General features: G+C 33.9%; 1 protein-coding gene and 1 long non-coding RNA gene across 3 annotated transcripts in view; one reads left to right on the forward strand and one right to left on the reverse strand.

Annotated features, from left to right (window-relative positions):
• The window catches only part of LOC148620656 (G protein-coupled receptor GRL101-like), a 77,794-nt gene that overhangs the window by 23,013 nt on the left and 38,954 nt on the right, over positions 1–15,827 (forward strand). The window contains exons 1-2 of one of the 2 annotated variants that reach the window (XM_088574336.1): positions 14,183–14,282; positions 14,545–14,655. In XM_088574336.1, the coding sequence (XP_088430462.1) occupies positions 14,243–14,282; positions 14,545–14,655 (151 nt within the window). In that variant the 5' untranslated portion in view covers positions 14,183–14,242. Of the gene's footprint in view, positions 1–14,182; positions 14,283–14,544; positions 14,656–15,827 lie in introns of those variants that run through there. The other variant, XM_088574335.1, reaches the window with a different exon arrangement.
• On the reverse strand, positions 6,756–7,498 carry LOC148620657 (uncharacterized). The gene is made up of 3 exons (XR_015920933.1): positions 7,362–7,498; positions 7,102–7,176; positions 6,756–6,893 (listed from the first exon to the last, which is right to left on the reverse strand). It is a non-coding gene; the product is annotated as an uncharacterized LOC148620657 (long non-coding RNA).

Below are 15,827 nucleotides of genomic sequence, written 5' to 3' on the forward strand. Positions count from 1 at the left end.
CACAATGGCACTCTAGACGGTGTGTTCCGTGCAAAGGGGAACTACTCCTGCAAACAGACGCTGATCAGCTGATATTGACAGCGAATATTATTTTTGTGAACTACGTTATTTTATAGTTGTATATTGGCTACGACAGTAGAGGTAAAAGACGTAAACATCAAGAAATGAAGAACAAGCATTTCTGGTCTTCCTTGTAAGCCGATTCAACATTGTGAATAGCTTTTTAATAAGTAATTAATGCTATTAATTAATCTTGTGTCTTATGAGAATTTTGTTTGGATAAAAAAGACAGCTTGTTCATAGAATCCACTCCATCACATCCCATTCATGACATATCCAAAAACTGGTTCCGTAGATTAAGGGGCAACCATTTGACTCGGGGGAAGAGGCTGACAAATTTTGTGGGTCTGAATATTTTCAATTATTGAAAATCAGAAAATATATTTTCAACCCCACTGGGGCAAGATTACTTGTGTTTATTTTATCTGAGTGACTGAGATCAGAATATTTAATTATTTTCTACGATGTATAGGCCATAATATTTATTTCCAGAATCTGCCAACTAGCCACCCCTTCCCTTCAGCATAAAATTGGTCGTCCCCCAAACTTTTCAGTGTTTTCAAATAACTATAAACTTAAAAGAAAAGATTTAGTACAAGACCCTCTTTTTCTTTAAAACCAGAAAAGGGGAAGGAAATTTTAAATAAAGAAAATTGTCAGGCTGATCTTGGCGGAAGTCGATTTGATTGGTCTACGGACCGAAAATAATGTCAACCGCATAAAATCAATGGTCGATGCATAGGCTTTATATTTCAGTCATCCATTTGGCGAAAACATTAAACATATTCTTTTATCACAATTTTTTGTCCAAAAGTGGGCGGGTGACCCAGAGTATAGTTCCCTTTTCAGATTACTCATCTACTAATTAAGTGAAGTAGACCTAAGGTAAGGGACACAACTCTTAAAAATCATTGGAACGTTTGTATTCAGGATTTTAACTCAACCTTATGTAAGCTTCTAATTAACTTTGATTCATTTTATTCTGCTTCAAACGAAAGCTTGAGAGGCTTTGGTGAAAAGGAATATGATGCAAACATATGAATGATTTCATGAGTTATGTCCCTTACCTTTGGTCTACCTCCTTAAGTGAAGTTTTTATTGCTTATTATTTTTTTTTCAAGAGTTGATTATTAAGTAAAAGTTCAGTCAAATGCCTACCATATGTAAGAATGCTAATCATCTGAAAACTCAATTAACTCTGTTGGAAATCAGGATTACATTGTATGTCCAAAATTAAATGGTGACCCGTTCAGTAGTTATTGGTGACACTCACTGGACAGAAAACACGCTGAAGAGAGCGGTCATTTAATGTAACATGATTCATGTTTGAAAATATAAATGGTAATGTCGTGTTGAGCCCATGTAGTTCTTTTAACTGGTTTGCTGCTCACCTTCCTTTTTAATTTTGACTGCTTCGGTGGTCTCGGTATAGCGAACTTGCCTTGAGTACGGGAGGTTTGGGTTTCAATCCAAGATCGAGTCACACTAAAGATTTTAAAACTTTAAGTCACTGCTTCTCCGCTAAGCACGCGGTATTGAGGGGATGTGGTGATGACAGGTGGTCTCGGGGGTCAGAATGATGCACCCAAGTGGGATGGCATGTCTACATGTATTCGTAGGGTGTTGCTTATATTTGAAAAAATGACCCGACTTAGCGTTTCGGGCTTGTAAAGAACAGGGTCAGTTCGATTGGTCAATTGTTCTTGTCTTGAAATGCGTGAAATAAATCATAATCAATCAATCCTTTTAGTTTTCCTTTGAGGTGATGAACTTGATAACTTGAAAATCATTGTAGTCTCCTGAATACAATACATTGATTTTCCTTTCACCATGCGCTCTGAATAAATGAATAAATTGTAAATACTGTTTCCACATATGCACACACGCTCTTGCACTTAAAAAAAGAAATGATTACTTTGTACATTGAACAATGCAAAATAAACATAGCTGCACGAACTTACAAAAATACTCTTCTTCCATAGCACATCAAAGATCTTAATGATAAACTTTAAATAAGTGAAAAACAAATCGCAAATAGCAGTAAAACAGATGGCCTTGGAAGGAAAATGTAAATAAATTGAATGAAATGTTATGTATGTAGTATCAGTTTATTGGAGTTAATCCTTATAAGAGCAAGGCAGGGTTATTTATCAGTACATTAATGAAAACAGTTTTATTATATCGAATTCAGAAAAAAAGAAGGGTTTAAAAAATTCTAAAGAGCTTGCACATGTAAAATAAAGAGGCGTTGGCTCTTTCACGAAACATAATTTTGTATTCCTTCACAATAATACGCTCGCCATTAATATACATACTGTATATTTTTGTGCGACAAATGTTTTGAAAAAAAGGGAAATATTTATACTTATACAATGTACCTAAAGAATTCATGAAAACATAGGTAGTTTTATGTTTTGCGAAGGAGCAACATTTCGTTTGGTTATCTATATTTTCTTTTTTTTTCTTTCTTTACATACAAAACCAAACAGCTGTTAAAGGTCAAGGACTATTTTGTTTCAACCAGAATCCAATATTTCTAAGATGTGTTTAATTTTGTTGTGAGGGCGATTCAAGAGTGGGTTCCGGTGGTCACCAAAATCAGATATTCGTAATAATTGAGGAAGGACCTAACATAAATAGTAATAAACTATTTTCCAAAGTTTCGTAAAAATGGGTGTATTCTTCGCCCTCTTTCATGCAGAAAGGCCAATAACTGTTGATCATTAAACTGGAAATGTACAAAAATGGAAAGGTTGCTTAGGTCAATATCAATAAATTATTCATTAAAGGTTCATTGACATTGCCGCAAGGGTTTCTTGCGTTACAGTCCGAAAACCACCCCATTTTGTACCATTAAAGTCCCATGACTCAAAAAAGAAATTGTTTGTCAGAAATTTTAAAAAATCGAAAAGGAGCCCGTATCAATAGAAAGAAACAATTCACTAAAGTTTCACAAAAAAACTGGTAGCAGCTTTTTTAAGTTATTATACAGACGGACGGACGGAAGAACACCTGTATACCATGATACGTCCCGTCTGAACATGTATAAACAGTTACTTTTTTTTTTTATAAATCAACAGTTTATTTCAATTTAGTTTGTGTCCCCAAAGAAGCAAGAGGCTTTATTTGTACTATACTTGAGAAAATATTTAAAAAAAGAGGAAGATGATTCATTTTAGAATTTCAATTATCTTTCAAGTATCGTTTGATCCAGAGCATTATTTGACAACATAAGTAGTTTTAGATTTAGCTTTCTTAGCAAGACCTAAAAATTATTTTCCAAAGATAATAACGAAAATTTCAAGAAAAATTGATTTTATTCCTCAACATTACTAAATTCTTATGTAGACTAATGCTTTACTTGTAATTAGGTACACCAAACTAGCAAACATTCAGGTAATTAATTTCGACATCACGGTTATTAATAAAAAATGTTTATGCCCTAAACCATCCTCCAAGTAAATTGTATATTAGTTGTAAAGAAAATATCAACAACAATAAAGCAAAAATAGGAAAATATTCGATTTAATGTTAACTCAAATTTCAGTACTAATAATCATAAAATTAAGATAATAATTTATAAGCACAATTTTTAGAGACCTGTTTTTGTCGGTCATAGTTTAGGATGATTTGAGTAATAAAAGTTCATCGATCTTTATTGAAAACATACAAGAAAAATACCGAGTAACCCGAATGCTACAATTTGTTTACGATTTAATTAACTAGGGCACTTACGGGTCATGCAATTCAAGCGAAGTTTTCCAGTGACGCCATATGTAAAAATGTTTTTAATGGAAACATCAATTTAAGGTCTATTTTTATGGCCACAAATTGTTTTTTTCTTTCACCATTTGCTTGAATTATTGGTCTACCAAGGAAGACATGATCCGAATGTTAACTGCATGTACATCGTCCATTTTTTAAACCTATTTGAAATTTTTACTGCAATTTTCTGATGCATTTTTGGACGAGGACAAACAAACAATTTAAGACATCGAATAAAGATAAAGTGCAATTATGTTTTGAGTGTCTTCGAAACACTTTTTGAAAGTACATAAAGTGCATGTAAGCTGTGATTTGTTTCTTACTGGCCCAAATAAAGTAAAGGTCATGTACATGTTAAACTAATAAAAAATAAAGTTGTTAAACTAGAGAATATGTTTAAAGTTTATATTCAAAATAAAATTAAATAAGGCACTTTCAATTAAGAATGGCGTCAATTTGTGTTTCGAATAGAGTAGGTTCCGTGTGTGCGTGGGTTGGGTTTTGGGCCCTTTTGTATGAATTTGTTTTCTTAATTTTACAAACTTTAGCAAAAATAACCGCGGAAAGCCTCTTTCATAAATTTCTGAACGAAACTCCCATGTTATATTATTTCTGGATTATACCCCTGCATAATGTTTTGTAGGCGTTCATCATTTTAAGCTTAAATTGTGTACAAACATAAAAGGATTCAATTTGTCAAAGAATTTAAATTGTCATAACGTTTACACCCTTACAGCCCCTTGATTCTATTTATCCAAGATGCGTAATAAAGCAAAATGAGTTTTTTGGCGGTATTGGCCACGGTTATAATTAAATTATATACAAACATTTAATATAAAGCAATGAAAAGATGCAAGAACTGTTCAATGGAAATTTAAATAATTATTTGTTTATTAAACCGGAAGTTACTGTCACTTAATGTTGAATAGGGATAATCTGTTTTCTTGTTGTTGATACGGATAATGTCAAATATATCACTGAATATTTAACCGGAATGTCAGAATGAAATGTTGGACCCTGGGGTACAGAGGTCCAGTTATACTGTTTTAACGAAATTATGTCACAGCGCGAAGTACGTCAATGGCTGGGGGGTACATGAGTTCCCAAATTCATGTAACCACCAGTCAAACCGCCATTAAGTGCGGTCTGAGCGTCTGTGATCAATACCCTATGCTAATACTTGAAATTCATATTTAACTGGGTGGTTCACAACTATATACAACAAACTAACATATTTTATTTTATGTACAAACATCTTTTCGTATGCATATGTAGATAATCGTAAATAATGTGCCAACCTAGTGTACAGTGATTCTCATCTCTTTCGTGTGGGAATATTTAAATGCCAAAGAACTAGAATCCTGGGACTCTGAGATTCTAAAATTCAGCTCACGCATGGGAGAAAATATATAAATTTAAATAACTGTATTATGTATCATGGGAGAAAATAGATAACTGTAAATAACTAATTTATATGGGAGAAAATAGATAACTATAAAAACACTGTTTTACATGTACATATGGGAGAAATAGATAAATGTAAATAACTGTAATATATACGGAGGAAAATATATAAATCATAATGAAACATGAATCCTGGGTTGCAGAGATCCATATTAGAAAGCTACGACATTTTAGTCATTGACATTCGAGAATGAAAGCAGCATGGATGTACTGTACATTAGCCTTTCACCAGTTGATATAATTTTGTGGCGGAAATGCAGGAATTCCGCAACAATGAAACAATTCTAGAACCCCTTAAAAGGTATTTAGGAAAACGTCGTTCCCCATATCTGTCAAAATATATGCCATCGGTTTTAATGAAGCAGCCTGTCAAGGAAATGTCATTATAACGTAAGTAATGGCCGCCTAGACTGACCACAAATGCACCCATAGAATTGCTTAACCTTTTCCTTCCTTCATTCATTGCTTTCTTATTTTCTGAATTACACCACTTCGATCTTGGCAGGATCTCAGACCATATAATTTTAACATCCGGAAGCAATTTAGGCACGGAAAGAATCATTGGTTCTTGGGGTGAATTGCCTGTTTGTTGAAAACCTATTAGCACCTTGAGAAACATATACTTGCTTATGACAATAAATCTGAGCGTGAGGTTCATTACACCTTAAACAAGTATGCTGATAAAAACAGATTACTTTTGTACAAGTTCCAGAGTAGTTAAAATCATAACATTTTAGATTGTAGGCGTGTCTATTTACGGGGTAGGTTGGGGGGAAATGTTTGGGATTGCATACAAAGTAACCACAGCTCTAAGTCGATCGCTCCCCAAGAACTAGTAATGTCTTGGGCCTTATTTAACTTGTATTGTTGGTCATATGATATCTAACCATTCCCCGGAAAGCGTTCTGCCCCAAGCCTAACAGTGTTCAGATATTTTAATAACTCCTGAAATCTAGTTTTGTGAACCGAACAATATATGCTTAAATACACAATAAATGCATCAGATCTCATTTCATTTTTTGTTATTTGCTTTGTTGTTATTGATGGCTCGAGAATCAACTGGCCCTGGCCGAAAGATATGGTCTGTTTCTGGTTATCATTTGTAGAATTATTGATCAATCTTGACAAATCTACATATTCTCCTTTAGTTATCTTTTCTTTTATTGGTTGTGAAACATTAAATGCTATTTCATTATTGGCACGGTTTGTCATATTTGGTGTGTTGAATTGGTTTTGTGTGACCATATTCATTTGTACTGGCAATGTAATTAGATTTCTGGTTGTAGTTATTGCCTGTGTGTAATTGGTATTGCATGAGACGATAGCATTACCTTCGAAATTCGACGATGGATTTCCCGATGGGCCCGGAACTGGGTTTGTAAGCGTTAAATCAGGCGTGAATGTAGAGTTATATGATGGCTGTTGGAAGGGTGGTTGTATTGGATGGTACCGGTGCTGTAGACTGTCGGGGAAGCACAGTGTATGAAGCTGCCCTGGAAACTTTCGTCGGTGGTGTTGAAGCCTTCCTACCACCACCAGCTTTGTTTGTAGCAATGCGTTTCCGAGTAGCTTTTCTCTGGGGCAGCATTTTAACCAATCTGAAACTGACCAATATACCAGTTAACATATAGAACATTTAACTCATACATAATTCAGCCAAATTTACTTGCAATTTAGAGATAATTCTGGTAGATATACTCCAAATCCGAATACTGTTTCAATTCTCAGTCATAATATTCGTTTATTTTTTCTCGCCAAGAAAGATATCATCTACTTAATTTAACTTTCAGAACATAAATTATTTACACTTACCAAGCTTATTATCCCAAATTAAATATATAACCATGGCCGGATGAATGAGGTAGCTTTCAAGCTTCTTTACATCATCTAAAATTCGTAAAATTTACCTTCAATACTCCACAAATTGTATAACAACTCAAACAAAACAAATAGTCAATAAGTTCTTTGTCCCTGGATTACATTCTTTTGATTACCGCTATAACCTTCATTCCCTCGATTACTCTTTTTTGACACTTATAAAACCATGCAGTCATATTTTACGGGTACTTTACCTCTTCAATAATCTTTAGCAAATAGTATGTTTCCACCTAGCTGCGAAATCGTAGCTCTTGATCTTTTTTTTTTTTTTGATTTTGCGATCTAACGTTAAGAAAATACAAAAGAATAGAGCTACGTTTCGCAGCTAGCTTCCACCCAGCTTGGAATCTAGCGCGGAAGAGAAATTACGTCGATTTGACGTCACGATGCATATAATTAGCATTTGCAACGTTAAATTAGCATATTAACGCACGAAAACGTACCACGAATACCAGCCCTTGTATAAATCAATTTTTGTTTCATATAACAAAAATCGTATTACATTTTAAGGTCCACTTACTGACCTAATGCTTTATTGATGATTTATAGATTAATTAATTCAAAAACAATTTCTCATCTTTCAGATTCTATGTCTTCAATTTTGCATGAAATAATGAATATCCTGTAAAGAATGCATTTTACATACGATGAGGTCATAAATATTTGTAGGTATAAACTGGTCTGGAGATTGTATGTCCGTTAACTGCTATTAGTCCTTTGTTTGTGTATGTGTGTAACGTATAATTAGTTTTTTTTCTATTTTTTTAACAAGAAACTCAAACCGTTTTGAACTGATTTTTATATGTTTTTGATTGTGAAATGATTTTTTTCTGCGGTGACCAGATTTAAAAAGTGGAAGGGTAGTGATCACGCCAAAGTACTTTGACCCCACCGCTTTTTTGCGCCTGGTCCAGGACTGGAATTTCAGGACTCTTTATGATTTGTTTCATTTAAACTTTGTTCACTTTTATGTTGCTGGAGTACAAGTGTATTTAGGGGCTGCATTTCGCTCCAGCTGGGTATAATGTTGTTTTGGGGCCATGTGCAGCCTACTCTGCGGTGTGAGGGTTAAAATTTCCTCCCCGTTTATCGAAGACCTATGGGTACCCTTGACCTGACATTTTAAATCATGATGAGGTTTGATGTCTCTTTGACATATTCACCACATTTATTCTCTTTATATATTTAAGTTTCTAAACATCATGCATGATACAAATGTATGTGCATTGTGTTCTTGCCGTTGAATGTATTATTATTTAAAGGAAACATTTTAACATATTTCTGATTGGAGTTACAAAATTCAGGACTCTGGTTTGTTTTTGCTGATAACAATTGTAGGAGGAATAACATTATCTATCTTATGTTTGTTTTTATTCCCGGTTTTCGGATAGCTAAGAAGAAAGGACCCAGCTGTACATGATTTTTTTTTAAATCTACATGTTTACCAGGCTTATTAGAGGACGAAGTCCTTATAACGGTATTTAATGCGAAATAAAGGCACAGCTTGAAGCAATCTGAGCCTGATATAAGTCTGACAGGAAGTCACGCCTTTCGGAGCTGCCCATACAAAGTTTGGTACTTTCATACTTTCATATTTTTCTCACAAAAAAGCGTTCATTATATGGTCTTCAATAATTATTAAAATTCAGACACATGTACTTTCATTCATTTCCGACAGGTTATAAGAGTAGACCTTTTCTGGGTTTAGAGAGAAATCCGAAGTACACCGGTCTCACTAATTAGCGACAAAAATACCAAGAAGCGTCAAGAAGTGACAAGAACTACCAAAATGTTTAGTGACAAGATAAGTTGTAGATACATGTGTATCTATATATTCAAGCTTGTCCTCTGACAAGTTACACCTGACTCATATTAGAGTGGGAATGATTAGAATAATTTTTATTTAGTTTTTTTCACTAACAGAATTATTTTAGAACCTTGCATATCAGAAATTACTGATTTAAGGGATATATATTAAGAACAAAGTCCTCATATATATATATATATATATATATATATATATATATATATATATATAATATATATATATATATATATATACAGATACGGAAATTAAAAAAATGGGACAACTCGGCCCATAGACAAATCGTCTCACATCTATAAAAAATATAAAAGTAAAAAGGACGACAAGGCCTCTTTTGTTATTAACTTCACCATCTTACAGGTTACACCCGTCTCATATTATAAAAACAAAATATGTCTCTGTTCTAACATAAGCAAATATTAAATTTAAGGTAGGAATACGTAAGTATCGCGTCCTAGAATTTTTCTGAAATGTTGCATGCGGAAAGATCGACTCAAATGCAATCATATGACAGAAAAATGACATGTGATCGGATTTCGTTTTCTTAGTACATAGATTTGAAATATACAAGTACAATGATGAAAATACATAGGATATGTAGGGAAATTGCTAAAAAACGGCAGTGATGGAAAGGCTTTGGACAGTTTTTTTCTTCAGTTTCAAATGAATTTATTAGAAGCTGGACTAGGGAATTAAAATACTGAAAAGGCAGAGAAACAAAAATTATTATAAATACATGTAGCACTGTCTAACCATCTAACCCTTCTATTTCAGATCACTATATTTTACGAAAGCATTTTCTGCATATTCATTTATTTAATAACACGTATTTGTATCGAAATAAGATCTCTTTAAAATGAAAATAAAAAGGACACATGACCGTTGCGTTTTCTTATCATTCATTCTCTGTCAAAAAAATGAAGCGATTGTTACTCTTGGCTTTCCGTTAGAAAGTTCTTTCGCTGAGTAGCTGTTCTACACCTTCCACATTTCCGCGTTGATAGCTAATCTCAAATGCAATAGTTCTAATCCAGATGACGCAATTTTCTTAACCATGGGCTTTGAAATTACATCAGACGGAACAGATAAAAATGTTTCACTTTTGATATTAATGTAACTGTTCTGCCTAAACGAATTTATGGTGAACTCAGTTGTGAAAGTGTGATTTTCAATCATTTTTTCGGAATATCGGTACTTTCTATAAGCATTTGCAAGGATTTTACGTCCCCGATAGCATCATGTGCATCATATGAAATGCCTTATAATGAATTATGATGCACTCAGATCATACATGTATATGTTGTGCAGATATCATATTATATTAAAATAATGTGCGAATATTATCATTATACGTACATAATTTGATTAGCGCGCACTTCAGATCGGGATGATATTATTTTGCGGAACGTTTTTAGTCGCTACACCACTGGCATATGTTGTACCCTATTTCTTTCGTTGTTATTTTCAAAGACCTTGTTTGCTTTCTTTCTACACTTTTCTTTTTACTTCCCGGTAAACTGGCATTTTCTCTCTTAATCTTTTTCTTTATGTCAAGTTTCATTTTGTTCTCGTTAGCACATTTCCCAGGTGAAAGATGTGTGCTTCATAGACCTTCAGAAAATGAATTTAAAGTATGAAATGTATTTATAATTTCTATAATTACCATTTTGAGTTTAGGGAGTAACCATTTGATTTTTATTTGGAGGTGGGGCTAGAATAATTTTTTTCAGCCTTTCCTCTTTGAGATAATATAAACATTGGCCGTTTTTAAACATAAACAAGCCTTTTTATTTCAAACATCCCAGTAAAAATAAAATGGTAGCTCCCTTATTACGAGATAGCTTGTCACCGAATTAGCTCCCTTATTACGAGCTAGCTTGTCCAACGAATTCTTTCTCAATGTTGTTCATATTGCAAATGTCGTATTTTGAGAAAATATAGCGGATTCTATGAACATTTTAGGCAGTTAGGAAACTGTAGGAACAATTAGTGCACACAATTTGAAACCGGGTGTTGTTTATCATTGTTTCAGCGGTACAAAATGTGTAACATGTATCCGTATTTACATGTATTTCCCCAGTACCCAATTACTAATTGCCGATTTATTATTATTGTTACTACCTTTATTTTGGTTTATAGGTGAACAGTTGTTTAGGGTAATACATTATATACCGTATTTATATTAGCATGGTTTATTTTATTGTGGTGCAATACTTAACGCATACTCTGTATCTTGTCTATAATTTTGTACCTGCGGTATATGAGATCTCCCTTCATTTTTGCAGTATTACTGCTGCCACCACTCTGTAGTTTAAAGATTCACTTCCACCAAAGTGTTTTGACTTAGGAGCTTTCAAAGCAATACACTGATTTGAACGACTCGTTTCTTTGAGAGTTTCCTAAGTTTGACAACCTGTCAGATTTTTCGCGTACTGCTCAAAAAGACAAGATAGATCTTTGAAAAATGCTCCTACACCTAAATCTTTACCATGTGGTAGACCCTTGTGTGTATAGTTTCCTGGGTTCCGCTGGTAAGTACACCCTGTATCACATTTAGAATGAACACCAAACGAATGAGGTACAATCGAAAGAATAGCTTTTTTTTCAAACATTCTGGATTATTTGGATTTTGGGCTGTTGCATAGTCAATATTTTTGTCAAGTAATTGATGGTAGTGGTCGATTAAGAACCTTTAAACTTTTGGTGTAAATGATACAAGTCACCGACGATATTCTAACGTTTGTGATTTTTGTCTTCTTTCTTTTTTATTTCATAGGTAAGATTTTGCTTTAATTCTAAAATTTTTGTCGAGTCATCTTCCATTACAATACATGAAATGCGACACCCATTATTCTCCGAATCTTTAGCCATATCAACAGTGGAAGTTGAAAACAAACCGAAGTGCATCAGATATGCACTGTTCCAGATATAAGACAGGAAGTAGTGAAGAAAAATATGCTTGACTATCATGATAAGCTTTAGAAACCAAGATGAAAGGTTTGGGAAATAATAGGTCGAATTGTAGCTCATTGTTATGGACTTTAAGGCGAATATTTCCAGACAGACTATAATTATGACTGAAGTTTCAAGCAATAAACATGTTATGTGTAGATGCCTTAGAATCTCTTTTCATCTATGATTCAACGAATTAAATGTGATAAAAAGGACAGAAAACCCGTAAACATCCTTTCAATAGCCATAATTTCATTTAAATATGTTTTTAAACGCATAGTACTGTCAGCGTTGATATCAACAGATGATAAAGCATCGCATTTTTCATTGATTTTATAAGTTTAACTTTATAATATGGAGATAAGCTGCAGGTATAGAGTAGGATTTTTGTTACAAGTGCAAACTATGCTATGTCAGAGATGTTTTTCGTAATATTTTGAAACTCAAATGTTGACTCTGTGAATCTCCGGGAACGTCTGTCAGGCCGAAAATACAATATTGATTTAAACAAAGCTTATGCAAATAGTGGAATTAAATATTTTAGAGTGTTAAAAACTCGCTTGAAGTGCTGGATGAATTATATGCCCGTGTGGGATCTTTCGAATCTGTTTAAAGTTTTGATTTTTCTACCCTATACAGTACACTTCCAAATAATCTCATAAAACAAAAATTTGCATATCTTTCTCAAATATCCTTTGATAAAGTGGTATGTGAATTCATTAGGATCATTTCTAGTAACGAAAAACCTACAAACTACGTTAAATGGACTTCTTCTGATCTGCTTACAGCACTCATATTGCTGTTAGATAACACTGTCGTTCGCTTTGGCGATACCGTTTATCGTTTTCTTGATCTAAGTATTCATATCAATAACTTAATAATAAAATTTACAATAAAGGGGATGATTTTTTTGGTTGGTATGTATGTCAGGTAACTGGTAATAGGTTGGTGTTGGTTGGTATGTCAGGTAACTGGTAATAGGTTGGTGTTGGTATGTATGTCAGGTAACTGGTAATAGGTTGGTGTTGGTTGGTATGTCAGGTAACTGGTAATAGGTTGGTGTTGGTTGGTATGTCAGGTAACTGGTAATAGGTTGGTGTTGTTTGGTATGTCAGATAACTGGCAATAGGTTGGTGTTGGTTGGTATGTCAGGTAACTGGTAATAGGTTGGTGTTGGTTGGTATGTCAGGTAACTGGTAATAGGTTGGTGTTGGTTGGTATGTCAGGTAACTGGTAATAGGTTGGTGTTGGTATGTATGTCAGGTAACTGGTAATAGGTTGGTGTTGGTTGGTATGTCAGGTAACTGGTAATAGGTTGGTGTTGGTTGGTATGTCAGGTAACTGGTAATAGGTTGGTGTTGTTTGGTATGTCAGATAACTGGCAATAGGTTGGTGTTGGTTGGTATGTCATGTAACTGGTAATACATGTAGTCATTTTTTTTGTTCATTTGTGAAAAGATTAATCAATTTCTTTATTTCTGTTTTAACAAGGGACTCAGATATAGGTTTTAACCTGTCTGTCTGTCTGCCCATCTCCAAGCTATTTTCTGAGCATCTTGCAGAGTTGCTATAAGACTTTGTGTAATGTAATATAACCTCATAGAAATGTTGTCTGCAACTCCTCAACGACTTACAGGATTATTATGATCCTTAATGGGATGTTTAATTTCATATTGGGATGTGCATATTGTCAGGAATTTATTTATGTTTGAACAAAAATTTTAGAAAATGATGACCGTTGGAAATTTTCAGCAAAATTTTGGTCTGATGCTTTGTCCACAACTCCTCCTTAACGACTTGTGGGATTGTTATGAAACTCAATGGAGTGTTTGGTTATTATATGGAGATGTGCATATATTGCCCGAAGTTAGTCGTATTCTGTTATTATGTTTCAACAAAAAATAGTATTGATTGCTACTTGGAGTTTGATGTTTTACCAAATGGCAGCCAGGTGTGTGTCAAATGTGCATAGTTTATTCACCATAAAAATGTATCCAATACATGCATGAATCATATGTCCGCATTGGTCCCCAAATGTATGTAGAGTTCAACAGGCGGCGATGGTATTAGTCCCGTTAAGAGAGATGTCTAGTTTTTATGTGTATTTAATTGTGTGATATTTTACCGGTAGCTAGATTTAAAAGGGGAAGTTTGTGATCACGCCAAAGTACGTTCACCCCGCCGCATTGTTTGCGCCGGTTGTAAGTCAGGAATTTGTACGTATTGTTTCGTTTTTACTTTTAGTTTACTTTTATGTTGCTGTAGTATATAGGGGAAACTATTTCGCTGTACCTGTGTATGATACTGTTTTGGGGCCAGCATCAACCTGCTCTGTGGTGTGAGTAGTCTTGCACATTTTTCATCCCGTTGGGGTTGTCTCTATAACATATCTCATTATATTTAATATACTTATAACTTATAATTGGATTTTGGAGTCGCAATGATGCAGTTTATAACACGTCATTTATATTAGGACCCACTTATTTTATGCATGAGGAACATGTACTTGACCGGAGCCTATTTATTACCTGCTATATAGGGAGATATATTTCCAGAAATCGTCATTTTACAGAATTCATTGCTAGAACACATTTTTCCAGGTTGTCTGCAAGACATAGAGTTCCAGTGTAATGCTAGTGTCTGTATAGATATGGTCAGGAGATGCGACACGAAGAAAGATTGTGAAGACGGTAAAGACGAGGAAGATTGTGGTTTGTACCTTAGCTTATGTTTATACTTACCGTTAAAATATTGTGGTACGTACATGATCATCATACTCGCCGTTAACATAAAACATTGCGGTACAAAATGTACTTGCCTTATACTTGCCGTTCACATAAAATATTGTGGTAGGTACATTTATACTAAAGTGTACTGTTAACTTGAAATATTGTGTGACTGTATCTTCTACCTCCGTTAAAATAAAATACTGTTGTACGTGTCTTAGACATATACTTGAAATATTAAAATTGTGGTACATAATTTTTTTCTGAAAATCATAAATTCAAAATTTCTTTTACGTGATCCTGAGCTTCATCAATAAAGAATCAGGCGTGAATGTCAATGATTGCGGATGATAAATGTAAAACGATAACGTTGTTCAATTCTTCTCCGGATATAAACACTCCTACTGCTTGAAGCCCAGAAGATGATACAGGGAAAGAAAAGGATAATTTTTATATTCCAATGCATTGCATGACCAAACAATGGATTTATAGGGACTTTATTGTCTAAAAATCGATTCATGATTATACCTAAAGTGCACGTATATTGTCTTTTTGGGAACATTGAAATAATGTTTTTCCGGAATTTCATCGTTGGTCTACCAAATTTCCGGAATAAGTTATCAAAACAAATACTACCTAGCCTATTTTATTGTTGAATTATTCATTGGTAGAAAATGATAGACTTGTAAACAAGACAGTTCCTATATTCAGAATAACTGGATATTTATATACACGTAATCTTTATGATTTTGATCTTGTCCGGATAAAAATCAAAGAATATTTTATCCAAGATTGTTGTAGACTATTATGTGTCTTAACTATGTCAGTATTATGACATTTCTTGACTATGCCAGTATATTGACATTTTCCTAACAAATACAAGTTTTTTTTTTAAAGTTTGTAGTGCAGTAAAATATGTCACCTTCACCCATTAACGATTAAGACTTAAATTTTTACATGAGGGAACAATCGATTTCTATTTGGGCTAGAAGCAATTTTATGTCCTAGATTTTTTTTCAGTATTATCTCTGACCTGACTATTTTTTACTCTAGCCTGTCCTGGATTTTTGATGATCATCGTGTCGTCAGTCAATTCGTCCGTCCACAACTATTTCGTTACAATTTTCTCAACATAGCTACTTATCACTGCCACTCTT

Source organism: Perna viridis, chromosome 3 (genome assembly GCF_037379345.1).
Source record: "Perna viridis isolate PV_CMFRI_1.1 ecotype Kerala chromosome 3, ASM3737934v1, whole genome shotgun sequence".
In the NCBI taxonomy this organism is placed as follows: domain Eukaryota; kingdom Metazoa; phylum Mollusca; class Bivalvia; order Mytilida; family Mytilidae; genus Perna; species Perna viridis.